This window comes from Arachis ipaensis, chromosome B05 (genome assembly GCF_000816755.2).
Source record: "Arachis ipaensis cultivar K30076 chromosome B05, Araip1.1, whole genome shotgun sequence".
Classification (NCBI taxonomy): Eukaryota; Viridiplantae; Streptophyta; class Magnoliopsida; order Fabales; family Fabaceae; genus Arachis; species Arachis ipaensis.
Window position 1 is genome coordinate 102,391,457 of NC_029789.2, and position 12,545 is coordinate 102,404,001.

A 12,545-nucleotide genomic window follows, 5' to 3' on the forward strand; every position below is an offset into this window, starting at 1 on the left:
TGAGCGCTCCCTTGGTTAATGCCTGAAAAAGTTTACAAAACTGAACGCTACATTCAAGTTTTTGAGCGCTACTCTTTGTGTCTTTGGTGCATTTGGCAAGGAAGCTAGCGTTGCCTTTTTTGAATGCCACATTTGATAATGCAACGCTTTCCTGGTTCTTTTCTTTCTTCATCATTTCTTCACCTACAAGTAACCAAACAACTAATCAAAGTATCACCAAATTCACAAGGTCTTTGCATCATTCATGAAATCAATTAATTCTAGCATAAACCCTATGATTTTGTGTAAAATAAATGATGGTTGATTGATTCAACATAATCATGAAAATCCATTCCAATTACTTACTTATTGTGTAAGAAAGTGCATAAAACCTAATGAAACTAATGAAAAATGCTTGTAAAACTAACATAATATGACTTGTCATCACAACACCAAACTTAAACCTTGCTTGTCCCCAAGCAAGCACTAAACATGAGAAGAAATGAAATCAAACAGAGAAGTATATGTATCCTTATTTAGCAGGTAATTGAATTTGAATTGTGGGGTTTTATGCAAACAAGTTGCAGCTCACTTATTCTTTGCTGATAGATAAGAAATGCTTCTTTGAGGATTTACTAGAGTTGTTGTCATAATTCCTTGCTCTTTGATTGATCCCTTTTTTATTTTTCCTTCTTTCTTTTGCTTAAAAAGCTTATTTCTCAATGGTAACTCAGTGTCAAGTGTTGCAACAGCCTTTTGGCTTAATTTTTCTCAACACTTCTTCACTACAAACACTTGGCTCACAATTCTTCTTAGGAACATTGATACCCAGCACCTCTTTGGGTTACTAAATGCTTTGTGACTAGGTTGCTCTTGATAATGGACTTTCAGTTGGTAATCCCGGATTAGTTAATCCAAGTTATCAAGTTTTAAAAGACTCCTCAGAACCTAATTGTCCAAGCATATCCTAGTACAAGAAACACCACAGGCATATGTCCTAAGGTCCAAGATATTGGTGTCTAGCCTTATTATTTGTTTCTTTCTTTTTTGTTGCCAATCCTTGGCTTTTCTTTTCTTTTCTTTTTCTTTCTCACTTTTCTTCATTTTCCAAGGGATGATTATTAATGACAGGTTTTATAACAGCAACTGAGTTCATACTACAAATAGCATTCTATTATGCAGCTTTTATTATTGAGCTTTCCATCCAATCAAACAATTACAACCACAAAACTTCATTCTAATTCCTAACACATTGGACAATCACTTTCTATTTCAAACATTTTCTCTTATTGATGCAAAAGGGAAACAAAACATAATTCAGCAGATGAGTGATAACAAGCATAATGCAAATCCTAATAACAATTCTAATAAAACATGAAAGTGCAGAACATAAAACATTTGGAGGCATATCATGTTTCAGATATGCATCATCCTTATTTAATTAAAAACATGAAAGGAACTCCACTACCTCCTAATGTTCGTGCTCCTTGCCTTTGTTGGACTCTCCTTTCTTCTTCTTTCTCTTCTTGCTTGTTTCTTGGGATTCTTCAACAGGGCATCTTCGATCCCAAATATGGTCTATCTGACCCCAGAGCCCAGCATCCTTCAATCCTTGTTGCATGTGTGCTGTATTTTTATTGGCTTGTGCTCTCTGATGGTCTACCAATTCCTGGAATTGCTCAAATGGCTTGATCTGTTGGTTCAATGCTGGCATGCTATGGACTACATAGTCCAGCTTTGCTTGAGTTGCTATATCATACTCTATTCTGTCAAAGTTCCTATGTTCTCTAATTGTATGATATATGTTCTTCCATTGGTAGAGATTTTGGGTGTACTCCCCATACTTGGCCTGTCGTAGGGACAATCTGTTAAATGATTCTTGAAAGTTTGCTGATTGTTCCCTTTGCCCCTCAAGAATTCTTGCTTGAAACTCTCTCTGTTGATCCAACATCTTGAGCTGGAAGTTTTCTTGCTTCTCCATCATTTGCTGCTGCCAATGCTCTTGTTGCTCTCGATCCTTCAGATATTGTTCTTGTTTTCCCAAGTATTGCTCCTGTTGTTGCTCCTGTGCTCTCATGTATTGTTAAAACATTTCTTCAATGGATCTTTGCATTTGGCTCAGATCCATTGCACCAGAAGCTCGTTCCCCCTCTACTTGTGATCTCCTCCTTCTTCCTTGAGCTCTTCTCCCCTCCTCGGGTTCAGGGACACCATCCATTTTCTCCCTGGTAATTCCTCTGCCTCCCTTTACCTTCTCTGTATCTTCATCCTCAAAGAGTACTGATGGGAATTTTTGTGGAAAAACGAATTTCCAAAATACCCAAATCTCACCGGCAAGTATACCGGGTCGCATCAAGTAGTAAAACTCACTTAGAGTGAGGTCGATCCCACAGGGATTGATGGATCAAGCAACTTTAGTGGGTGATTAGTTTAGTCAAGCTAACATTGAGTGAATTGTGTGATAATTGGTGCAGTGGAAAGTAAATAACAAGAGAGTTTAAAGTGTAGGAAGTAAATGGGCAGAAAACTTGAAGAACAAGAAAGTAAAATAGCCGAAACTTAAATTGCAAGAAAAGTAAATTGCATGAAAAGTAAAAGGGCTGGGGTGTTAGAAATTAAAGAGAGCAATAGATCACGCAACTGGAAATTTAAATTGTAGGAAGAATAAATTGGGAATAATGTAAGCAGAGAAGCAAAATTGCAGTGAATAAGAACTTAGTGCAATTGCAGGAAATGTAAATTGGAAGCAATGCAACAGAAGGTAAAAATGCTTGAAAGATTAAAAATAGAAAATGACTGATGCTAAATTGCAGCAATTAAAAGGATGTTGAAGATCTCAGGGGTGGATGAGACTAGAAAATAAGTCTAGATCTCAAATTCTTCCTTGATCTAACAAGAACAATTGCAAAATGAAAATGGAAAAGTAGATTGCAGAAGAAGAACAAGAGAAGTTGCAGAATATAGGGTTTACCAAATGAAAATGAAAATGAAATTGAAATTAAAAATAAATTACAAATGAAATTCCTAATCTAGCTTCTCTGTGTGCCTTTGAGTCATGTGGGCTTTGCTTGCTTTTGAGTGGAGGAAGAATGGATTCGGATGGCCTTGATGGAATTGGGATCATTCACGTTTGAGTCAACGTTTGAGGCAAACGTTGACTCAAACGTCTTGTAATGGCATGATGCAGAATGGGGGTTTGCTGTCACTCACGTTTGAGTTCACGTTTGAGGTCAAACATGAGCTCAAACGTTAAGTCCTCCTGGATGTGTTTTTAAAGTTCAAGTCTTGGGACGCTTCTTTGTCCTCTTGTCAACGTTGCCAATTTCATGCCCAATATAGACTATTATATATGGTTGGAAAGCTCTGAATGTCAGCTTTCCAACGCAACTGAAATCACCTCAATTGGACATCTGCAACTCAAGTTATGCTCCATTGAAGGGGACAGGGTCGCTGGCTTTGGTGTGCAACGTTTGAGGCGACGTTTGCCTCAAACGTGGACGAAAACGTCAGGTTTTGGAGGCTCAAATGCATTGTCCACCCCATACTATTATATATTGTTGAAAAGCCCTGAATGTATACTTTCCAATGCCATTGGAAGTGCATCATTTGAAGCTCCACAGCTCGAGTTATACTCCATCGAAGGTGTAGAGGTCAGTTGGCCTCACTGTAGGTTGCCACCATGTTCATTTATGCACATTTAGGGGCAGTTTTCTCCCTCAATTTTAGTGTCCACCATGCAGTGCCATATATGCTTGGAAAGCTCTCAATTCCTACTTTCCATTGCTTTTTGAATCATCTCATTTGGATTTCTGTAGCTCAAGTTATTCTTGTTGGAAGTATACCCCTTCAGGCTGTGAGGAGCAACGTTTGACCTCAAGTTTGAGGCAAACGTTGGCGCAAGCTTCTGGCCTCCCTGGGTGAAATTTGGCTTTTCCTCACGTTTGAGCTTAAGTTTGAGGCAAACTTTAGCTCAAACGTGAGTCCTCCTTCTTGCCCTTGCCATCTTCTTTTCTTCAACCTTTTTCAAAGCTTTTTCACCTATCATCAATCAATCAAAAGTATCAAAGCTATGCTCAAAATCATGAGATTGTTTTTCTTTCATAATATATGACAATTATAGCACAAAATCTCATGAAAATGCATCAATTTATCCATGATTGATTGAATCAAAGAAAACATGAAATTCTACCCAATTGGCTTACTTATGGCTCAAGAAAGTGCATAAAACCTATAAAAAAAACAAAGAAAAAGCATAGAAAAACATGACATGGTGACATGTCATCACAACACCAAACTTAAACCTTGCTTGTCCCCAAGCAAGAAAAGAATCATGCATTAAAGATTGACAATCCAAGATAAGAAGAGTAGCAACTCAATTTTCATGGTAAGCTAGTTTCCTAAGCATGCTACAATCACAAAAGAGATGTAAATGATTGATGCTTCCATCTAGCTCAATTTATGAAATCTTTTTCTTATATTTCTTCCTTGAAACAAGCTTTTGATTCTTCAATTAAATAAAATCTAATGTAATTAAGCAACAATCAAACATACTAGCTTTCCAATACTTTTATGCACATGCTAAATTCTTCTTTAATTCCTTGTTTGTTTATGATCTTGATACTTTACTGCTTTTGAATTCACAAAACTCAAGTTGATAGTCATAATGGCATGGCAACATGTTACAAATCAAGATGCAGGCTATGCTTTATTCATACACATATGTAAACAGAAAAGATGAAGACAATCATGCATTTTAAGTGCAGGAAACAAATGAGGAGAAAAGGAACTCTACAACCTTGTAGTTCATCTTCATTATTGTTGTCCTTTTTCCTCTATTCTTCCTTCTTCCCTTGCCAAACTCAGAATGCTTGCTCATCCTCAAGCAACAATTAGAACAATGGCTATGGGGCTAAGATGGATCATGAATGTCTTACACAATGAAAAGTTAGTAGTACATGTGTTCTAAGCAAGCAAAATTAAAGATAATAATCAAGGCACAAGAGACAGAGACATTGTGATTGCAAACTTAAGAAGGTGAGCATAATACTTTGCATAAAGAATAAGTGGCACACCAAACTTAGTGTGACACTTTCACTTGGAATTGATGCAAGTATCTTGTAAGGATTAGAACCAAATTTTGTTGCATAGCAACACCAAACTTAGAATGCAACCATATGTCAATTTATTGAAATTTAAACTAAACAAAGGAAGAAAACAAAGCAGAAAAAAAAATGTTACCTACGGTTGGGTTACCTCCCAACAAGTGCTCTTTTAGTGTCATTAGCTTGACATGTTGTTCTTCACTTTCTTCCTCTTCTTCCAGTTTGTTAAGAGGAATGACCTCAAAGAAGGGAAGGATTCAGCTATTGTCCCTTGTCTTGGCCTTTCCTCAGCAAGCTTCCTTTTGCAAATGGCTTGATTGATCTTGCTTGCTGGATCAGGGACAGGATTGTTTGCAGTTGACCTCGGTCTTCATCCTCACTGTTTGATGGTTCTATGTTCCTCCTTTTTTGCTCTGAGGGCCCATTCATCTTCTTGAAGACGATTTCTTTCCAGGATTGGGATTGTGTGTACTTTTCCACGAGTTTTTTATGTATTTCAATGGCTTGGTATTGGCTTTCTAAGGGTTCTTTGCACCATTGAAGGTAATCCTCGTCTGCTGGTTCAAGAGATAAAGGTTGAGAGTAATTTTGGTGACATGGATGTGTTGTGGTGAAGTTGTATTGAAGGGTGTGGAATGAGTTATGTGATTGATGGGATGACTTATATGGATTTTGGAGGAGACTTTGTGTTGAGGCATAATCAAGTGATGAAGAACTTTCAAATGAGAAACTGGGACGTGAGGGTGGATGCTCTTCCATTCTTTGGTGATGCTTCCATCCACCATGAGGATAATGATATGAATCATTTTGTGGTGGTGGTTGGTATCCCATATGATTTTTTTGCTCATCTTGTGTCTTTGAAGCAAGTCTCCATGAATTGGAGTGCTCAGAATGTGTATTCTCTTGGTGATATTCCCAGCCACCATTAGAGATTGGTGATGGTGGGTAATATCCCATAAAATTTGTTTGATCATAGGATGAGTTGAACTCCATTTGAATTTTGTAAAACACAACACCAAATAAAATTGAAATTCATGTTTCAGATGATATTTGCTTAGTGAGGCAAAAACACAAACACCTTGGTTTCAAGAACAAAAACAAAGAAAATGCTTAATCTAGACTTCTCATCCACTTAATCATTGTTGATCTAAATCAATCCCCGGCAATGGCGCCAAAAACTTGATGGGAATTTTTGTGGAAAAACGAATTTCCAAAACACCCAAATCTCACCGGCAAGTATACCGGGTCGCATCAAGTAGTAAAACTCACTTAGAGTGAGGTTGATCCCACAGGGATTGATGGATCAAGCAACTTTAGTGGGTGATTAGTTTAGTCAAGCTAACATTGAGTGAATTGTGTGATAATTGGTGCAGTGGAAAGTAAATAACAAGAGAGTTTAAAGTGTAGGAAGTAAATGGGTAGAAAACTTGAAGAACAAGAAAGTAAAATAGCCGAAACTTAAATTGCAAGAAAAGTAAATTGCATGAAAAGTAAAGGGGCTGGGGTGTTAGAAATTAAAGAGAGCAATAAATCACACAACTAGAAATTTAAATTGCAGGAAGAATAAATTGGGAACAATGTAAACAGAGAAGCAAAATTGCAGTGAATAAGAACTTAGAGCAATTGCAGGAAAGGTAAATTGGAAGCAATGCAACAGAAGGTAAAAATGCTTGAAAGATTAAAAATAGAAAATGACTGATGCTAAATTGCAGCAATTAAAAGGATGTTGAAGATCTCAGGGGTGGAGGAGACTAGAAAACAAGTCTAGATCTCAAATCCTTCCTTGATCCAACAAGAACAATTGCAAAATGAAAATGGAAAAGTAGATTGCAGAGGAAGAACAAGAGAAGTTGCAGATAGAGAATGAAAACAGAATTCCTTCCACTCTCAATCCAAGATTTAAAACAAAAATGAAAATTAAAGAGAGAGTTCTCTAATCCTACTACTCCCTAGTGGAGCTAGCCGCCTTAATGAAATGAAACTAATACCTTTATATAGGCTTTACCAAATGAAAATGAAAATGAAATTGAAATTAAAAACAAATTACAAATGAAATTCCTAATCTAGCTTCTCTGTGTGCCTTTGAGTCATGTGGGCTTTGCTTGCTTTTGAGTGGAGGAAGAATGGATTCGGATGGCCTTGATGGAATTGGGATCATTCACGTTTGAGTCAACGTTTGAGGCAAACGTTGATTCAAACGTCTTATAATGGCATGATGCAGAATGGGGGTTTGCTGTCACTCACGTTTGAGTTCACGTTTGAGGTCAAACGTGAGCTCAAACGTTAAGTCCTCCTGGATGTGTTTTTAAAGTTCAAGTCTTGGGACGCTTCTTTGTCCTCTTGTCAACGTTGCCAATTTCATGCCCAATATAAACCATTATATATGGTTGGAAAGCTCTGAATGTCATCTTTCCAATGCAACCAAAATCACCTCAATTGGACATCTACAACTCAAGTTATGCTCCATTGAAGGGGACAGGGTCGCTGGCTTTGGTGTGCAACGTTTGAGGCGACGTTTGCCTCAAACGTGGACGAAAACGTCAGGTTTTGGAGGCTCAAATGCATTGTCCACCCCATACTATTATATATTTTTAGAAAGCCATAAATGTCTACTTTCCAATTCCATTGAAAGTGCATCATTTGGAGCTCCACAGCTCGAGTTATACTCCATCGAAGGTGTAGAGGTCAGTTGGCCTCACTGCAGGTTGCCACCATGTTCGTTTATGCACATTTCGGGGCAGTTTTCTCCCTCAATTTTAGTGTCCACCATGCAGTGCCATATATGCTTGGAAAGCACTCGATTCCTACTTTCTATTTCTTTTTGAATCATCTCATTTGGATTTCTGTAGCTCAAGTTATTCTTGTTAGAAGTATACCCCTTCAGGCTGTGAGGAGCAACGTTTGACCTCAAGTTTGAGGCAAACGTTGGCGCAAGCTTCTGGCCTCCCTGGGTGAAATTTGGCTTTTCCTCACGTTTGAGCTTAAGTTTGAGGCAAACTTTAGCTTAAACGTGAGTCCTCCTTCTTGCCCTTGCCATCTTCTTTTCTTCAACCTTTTTCAAAGCTTTTTCACCTATCATCAATCAATCAAAAGTATCAAAGCTATGCTCAAAATCATGAGATTGTTTTTCTTTCATAATATATGACAATTATAGCACAAAATCTCATGAAAATGCATCAATTTATCCATGATTGATTGAATCAAAGGAAACATGAAATTCTACCCAATTGGCTTACTTATGGCTCAAGAAAGTGCATAAAACCTATAAAAAAAACAAAGAAAAAGCATAGAAAAATATGACATGGTGACATGTCATCAAGTACCCCTGCTCTTTTGCACATCCTCAGAATAGTACTTGGGTGACCAAGTCTGCTTGAGGGATATTAATTTCTCCTCCCCTAAGTATGCAATATGTCAGGATTGCTCTCTTTATGGTAACCTCTGAGGTATTTGCAGTAGGGAGTATGGACCTTCTCACTAGCTCATACCACCCTTTGGCTTCAGGTATGTGATTCATTCTCTTCAAGTGGCTTGGAGTTCCTTCTGAGTCCCTTTCCCAGTCTTTGCCTTCAAAGCATAGACCATGTAATATCTCATTAGGATCACTCTCACCTGCCATTCTTTTCTCAAAGCTGGGTTCTCCATAGGTTATCACTCTTATCTGTAAGACTCTCATGATGGATGATGGGCTGAAATCTACCTCAACCTCCCTAACATAACTCTTATAGGGAGGGCTGTCCTTGCTTGACCTCAAAGTATTTGCATAAAACTCCCTTATCATGACTGCATTGATGTTTGTGAGAGGTTCACACAAAAGTTTCCATCTCTTTTCTGCGGTGATTCTTCTCATGATGGGATATTCTCCATCTTTCAGCCTGAACCCCATCTCTGGAATGACTTTCTTTGATTCCATTAGCCTATAATACCTTGATTTATGAAATTGAGACTTAAATTTCTTGGTATCATAGGTTGGTGGTTCGGCTACAGCTGGTTCCTTTCCTTTCCTTCTTCTGGAACTTGATGAAGCCATGAATTAGGAAAGAAGGAAGGGAGAAGAAATGCCTTGGTTAAAGCATGGTTATAATGAAAGGAATGGGAGGTAAGGTGTTGTGTGATGTCTTCGAGTGAGACAAGGATGATGTAACATGTGTGGGATGAATATATGAAGAAAGCAATGGTTATGTGAGCTTGAGAAGTGCTACTGCCAATTTATAGAAGGAGAGGTATTGTTAGAGAGAGGTATTGGTTCGGTTATGTGGCAATGAAGGGTGAGGATTGAGCAAATTATTGTGAAGGATCCATGAAATGGATGGTGTGCATGTGGAGATGGTTGAAGACAAGGATTGCTCCTCCATTGGGTGCATGGCTCGGCCTCCTAGGTGCTGATTTCTGCAGCATTGAGCTTTCCAAGCATGCACATGTGACTTGCTTTTCTCCTTGGGACAACCGTGCATGCATGAATTTTGTCCTTTTCTCAACCTTCTTCATACCTGACCACGTAAACCAAGGAAATGGTAAGCCAAAAATTAAATTTGGTATGGTGGTGTTTGTTAAGTGGAAAGTAATAAAGAAAAACAAAATCTTCTATATGTTCCTCATTTATGATAAACCAAATATGCTCCCTAAGAATTGAACCAAATTTTGGTGAACACCAAACTTGCTCCCTGCTACGTGCTTTATATGAAATCTAATGAATATCTATCATAATTAGTATATTCATTATAAGGAACACTTTTTTTGCTACCATGCTACCATAAACTCATAAAATGATGCAATGTATAGTTTATCTATTCATGAATTTGAGCCCTTGAGTAAAAATGATTTTCTTGAAATTCATAGTATATATAGACACCAAACTTATTGTTTGGCTATATACTTAAACAAAATGAATGAGTATATATCCTAAATTGGGTTTATGATCATTATACTTGAAAAGCTCTTTTTAAAGTGCCTTTAGGCACACTAAACTTAGGAATCAAACATATGCTTTAAAATGATGTGTGCAGTTATCAAATCTGCTCATGGGAGCTCAAATTTATGCTAGAAAAACCAGTAATTATTGAAATTAAAATAACAGCAAGAATATTAAATCATGGGCTGCCTCCCATGGAGCGCTCTTTTATTGTCACTAGCTTGACATTGGTCCCTTGTTAGGGTGGCTGATGATTGTGGTGTCTCAGTTTGTCCCCTCTCACTGTGAGCCTTTTTCCAGTGCGTTGATGGTCAATCTCCACATGCTCCAGTGAGAGTATCTTGTTGACAGTGTAGTAATCATCAGTTTTGTGGATCTGTTTCCAACTGCTGGTAGATCAATCTTACTTTGTCCTCTTTTGAGAATCCTTCAGTTGGTATCCTTTTGTTCTTCCACCCTTTTGGAATCCTTTTCTTACTCTTCTTTCCTTTCTTCAATTCTCCTTCTTTCTTTGTAGCAGATTTTATGTCATGGACCTTCTTCTCAATAATCAAATCTTCAATCTCTCCCTGCCTTCTCTTCTTATCCTTTACATGTTCCTTACCCTCTTTTTCTTTTCCACTGTCCATCTCTTGCTTTACAAGTGAGCTGATGAGTGCTTTATTGGGTTTTTCTTTCCACTGTAATTCTTTTTCTTCAACCCTCATGCAGTTTTTCTCTTCAACAATATGCTATATTTCCTGGAAGATATTCAGAGTGATGTTCTCATCATTTACCCTCAAAGTCATTTCTCCTTGTTCTACATCAATGATGGCCCTTGCTGTGCCCAGGAAAGGTCTTCCTAGTATAAAGTCATTCCCCTCTTCTTCTAAGTCCAGAATTACAAAGTCTGCTAGAAATATGAATTTTCCTACTCTGACTAAGAGATTTTCAATCACCCCCTTGAGAATTACCAAAGATCTATCCACTAGCTCCAATGACATCTATGTAGGCTTCACTTTTTCTATAGATAGCCTTCTCATCATGGACAGAGGCATGAGGTTAATACTGGATCCTAAATCACACAGTGCCTTGTCAATGATTGTGTCACCAATGGTACAAGGTAAGAAGAAGCTCCCAGGGTCTTTGAGCTTTGGTGGGATGCCTTCTTGGATCATTGCGCTGCATTCTTGTGTCAAGATCACTGTTTCTTTCTCATTCTAGCTCATTTTCTTGTTGAGGAGATCTTTGAGAAATTTTGCATATAGAGGCATTTGTTCTAGAGCTTTAGTAAGTGCAATATTAATTTCTAGCTTCTTAAAAACTTCTAGAAACTTTGGGAACTGTTGATCCTTGATCTTCTTTTGCAATCTATGAGGATATGGTAGAGGAGGGGTGTAAGGCTTCAATTCTTTCCTCTGTGCTTGTGAGTGTTCTTCAATAAGTTCCATTCCCTTCTTCGAAGTTTATGGTTGTTCTTCTTTCTCTTTGAGTTTCTCCTGGTCGTGCTTGGCTTTGAAGTTTACTTCTTCCTTGCTGCTAGCTTCATCATTCTCAGTTGGCCTCTTGGTAGTTTCCTTGTCATTTGCCAAGGTTTTTCTACTCCTTAATTGGATGGCTTTGCATTCTTCTTTGGGATTGGGAATGGTGTCACTTGGTAGTGCATTAGATGCTCTTTTAGTCACTGCTTGCTTAGACAACTGGCCAATCTGCCTTTCTAAATTTCTCATTGAAGCTTCATAGTTCTTGTTGGACAATTCTTGATGCTTGATCATTTTCTCCATTAATATCTCCAAGTTGGAGATCCTTTGAGATTCTTAGGGTGGTTGTGGTTGATTATGGGATGTTGATGGTGAATGATAGTTGTTTTGGTTAGTGGATGGGTTGTTGGGTGGATAGTAGTTGGATTGGGGTTGATTATTTTGTGGTTTTCTGTATGGATTTTGGTTAGTGTTTTGATGGTTTTGATAGTTTGTGTTTCTGAAGTTGTTTTGGTTTGAGTTTCTTTACCAAGGTTGCTAGTTTTGGTTCTCTCCCCATTTCAGATTGGGGTGATTTCTCCAGGATGAGTTGTAAGTGTCTCCATGGAAGTCAGTTGATTCAGAACCTTGATTATGCATGTACTGCACTTGTTCAGGCTGCTGCTTCTCATAACCTTCCTCCTGCTGTCCCCACACCACTGATGGTTGGTTAGTTGTGCTCACTGCTGCAAGTTGCAATCCATCCATCCTCTTTGACATTGTTTCAATTTGCTGTTGGAGCTGCTGGTGCATGAGTTTGTTCTAAGCCAATATGGTATCAACTCCTTTAAGCTTAAATACACCTTTCTTTGGAGCTGCTTGCCTTTCAGAGGAATAGAAATACTCATTGTTGGCCATCATGTCTATGAGATCATGTGCCTCTTGAGCAGTTTTCATCATTTGCAAAGATCCTCCTGATGAATAATCCAAAGCTTTCCTTGAAGGTAAGGATAAGCCTTCATAAAAATTCTGCAACTCCACCCATTCACTGAACATTCCTTCTGGACATCTTCTGATTAGAGCTTTATACCTCTCCCAAGCTTCATACAATGA

The 12,545-nt window shown here is 38.1% G+C and overlaps 1 protein-coding gene across 1 annotated transcript; it reads right to left on the reverse strand.

Annotated features, from left to right (window-relative positions):
• On the reverse strand, window positions 1,451-2,056 carry LOC107640810 (uncharacterized protein DDB_G0285291-like). Its single transcript, XM_016344308.1, has one exon. It carries the CDS (start codon window positions 2,054-2,056, stop codon window positions 1,451-1,453), a length of 606 nt encoding a protein of 201 aa, XP_016199794.1.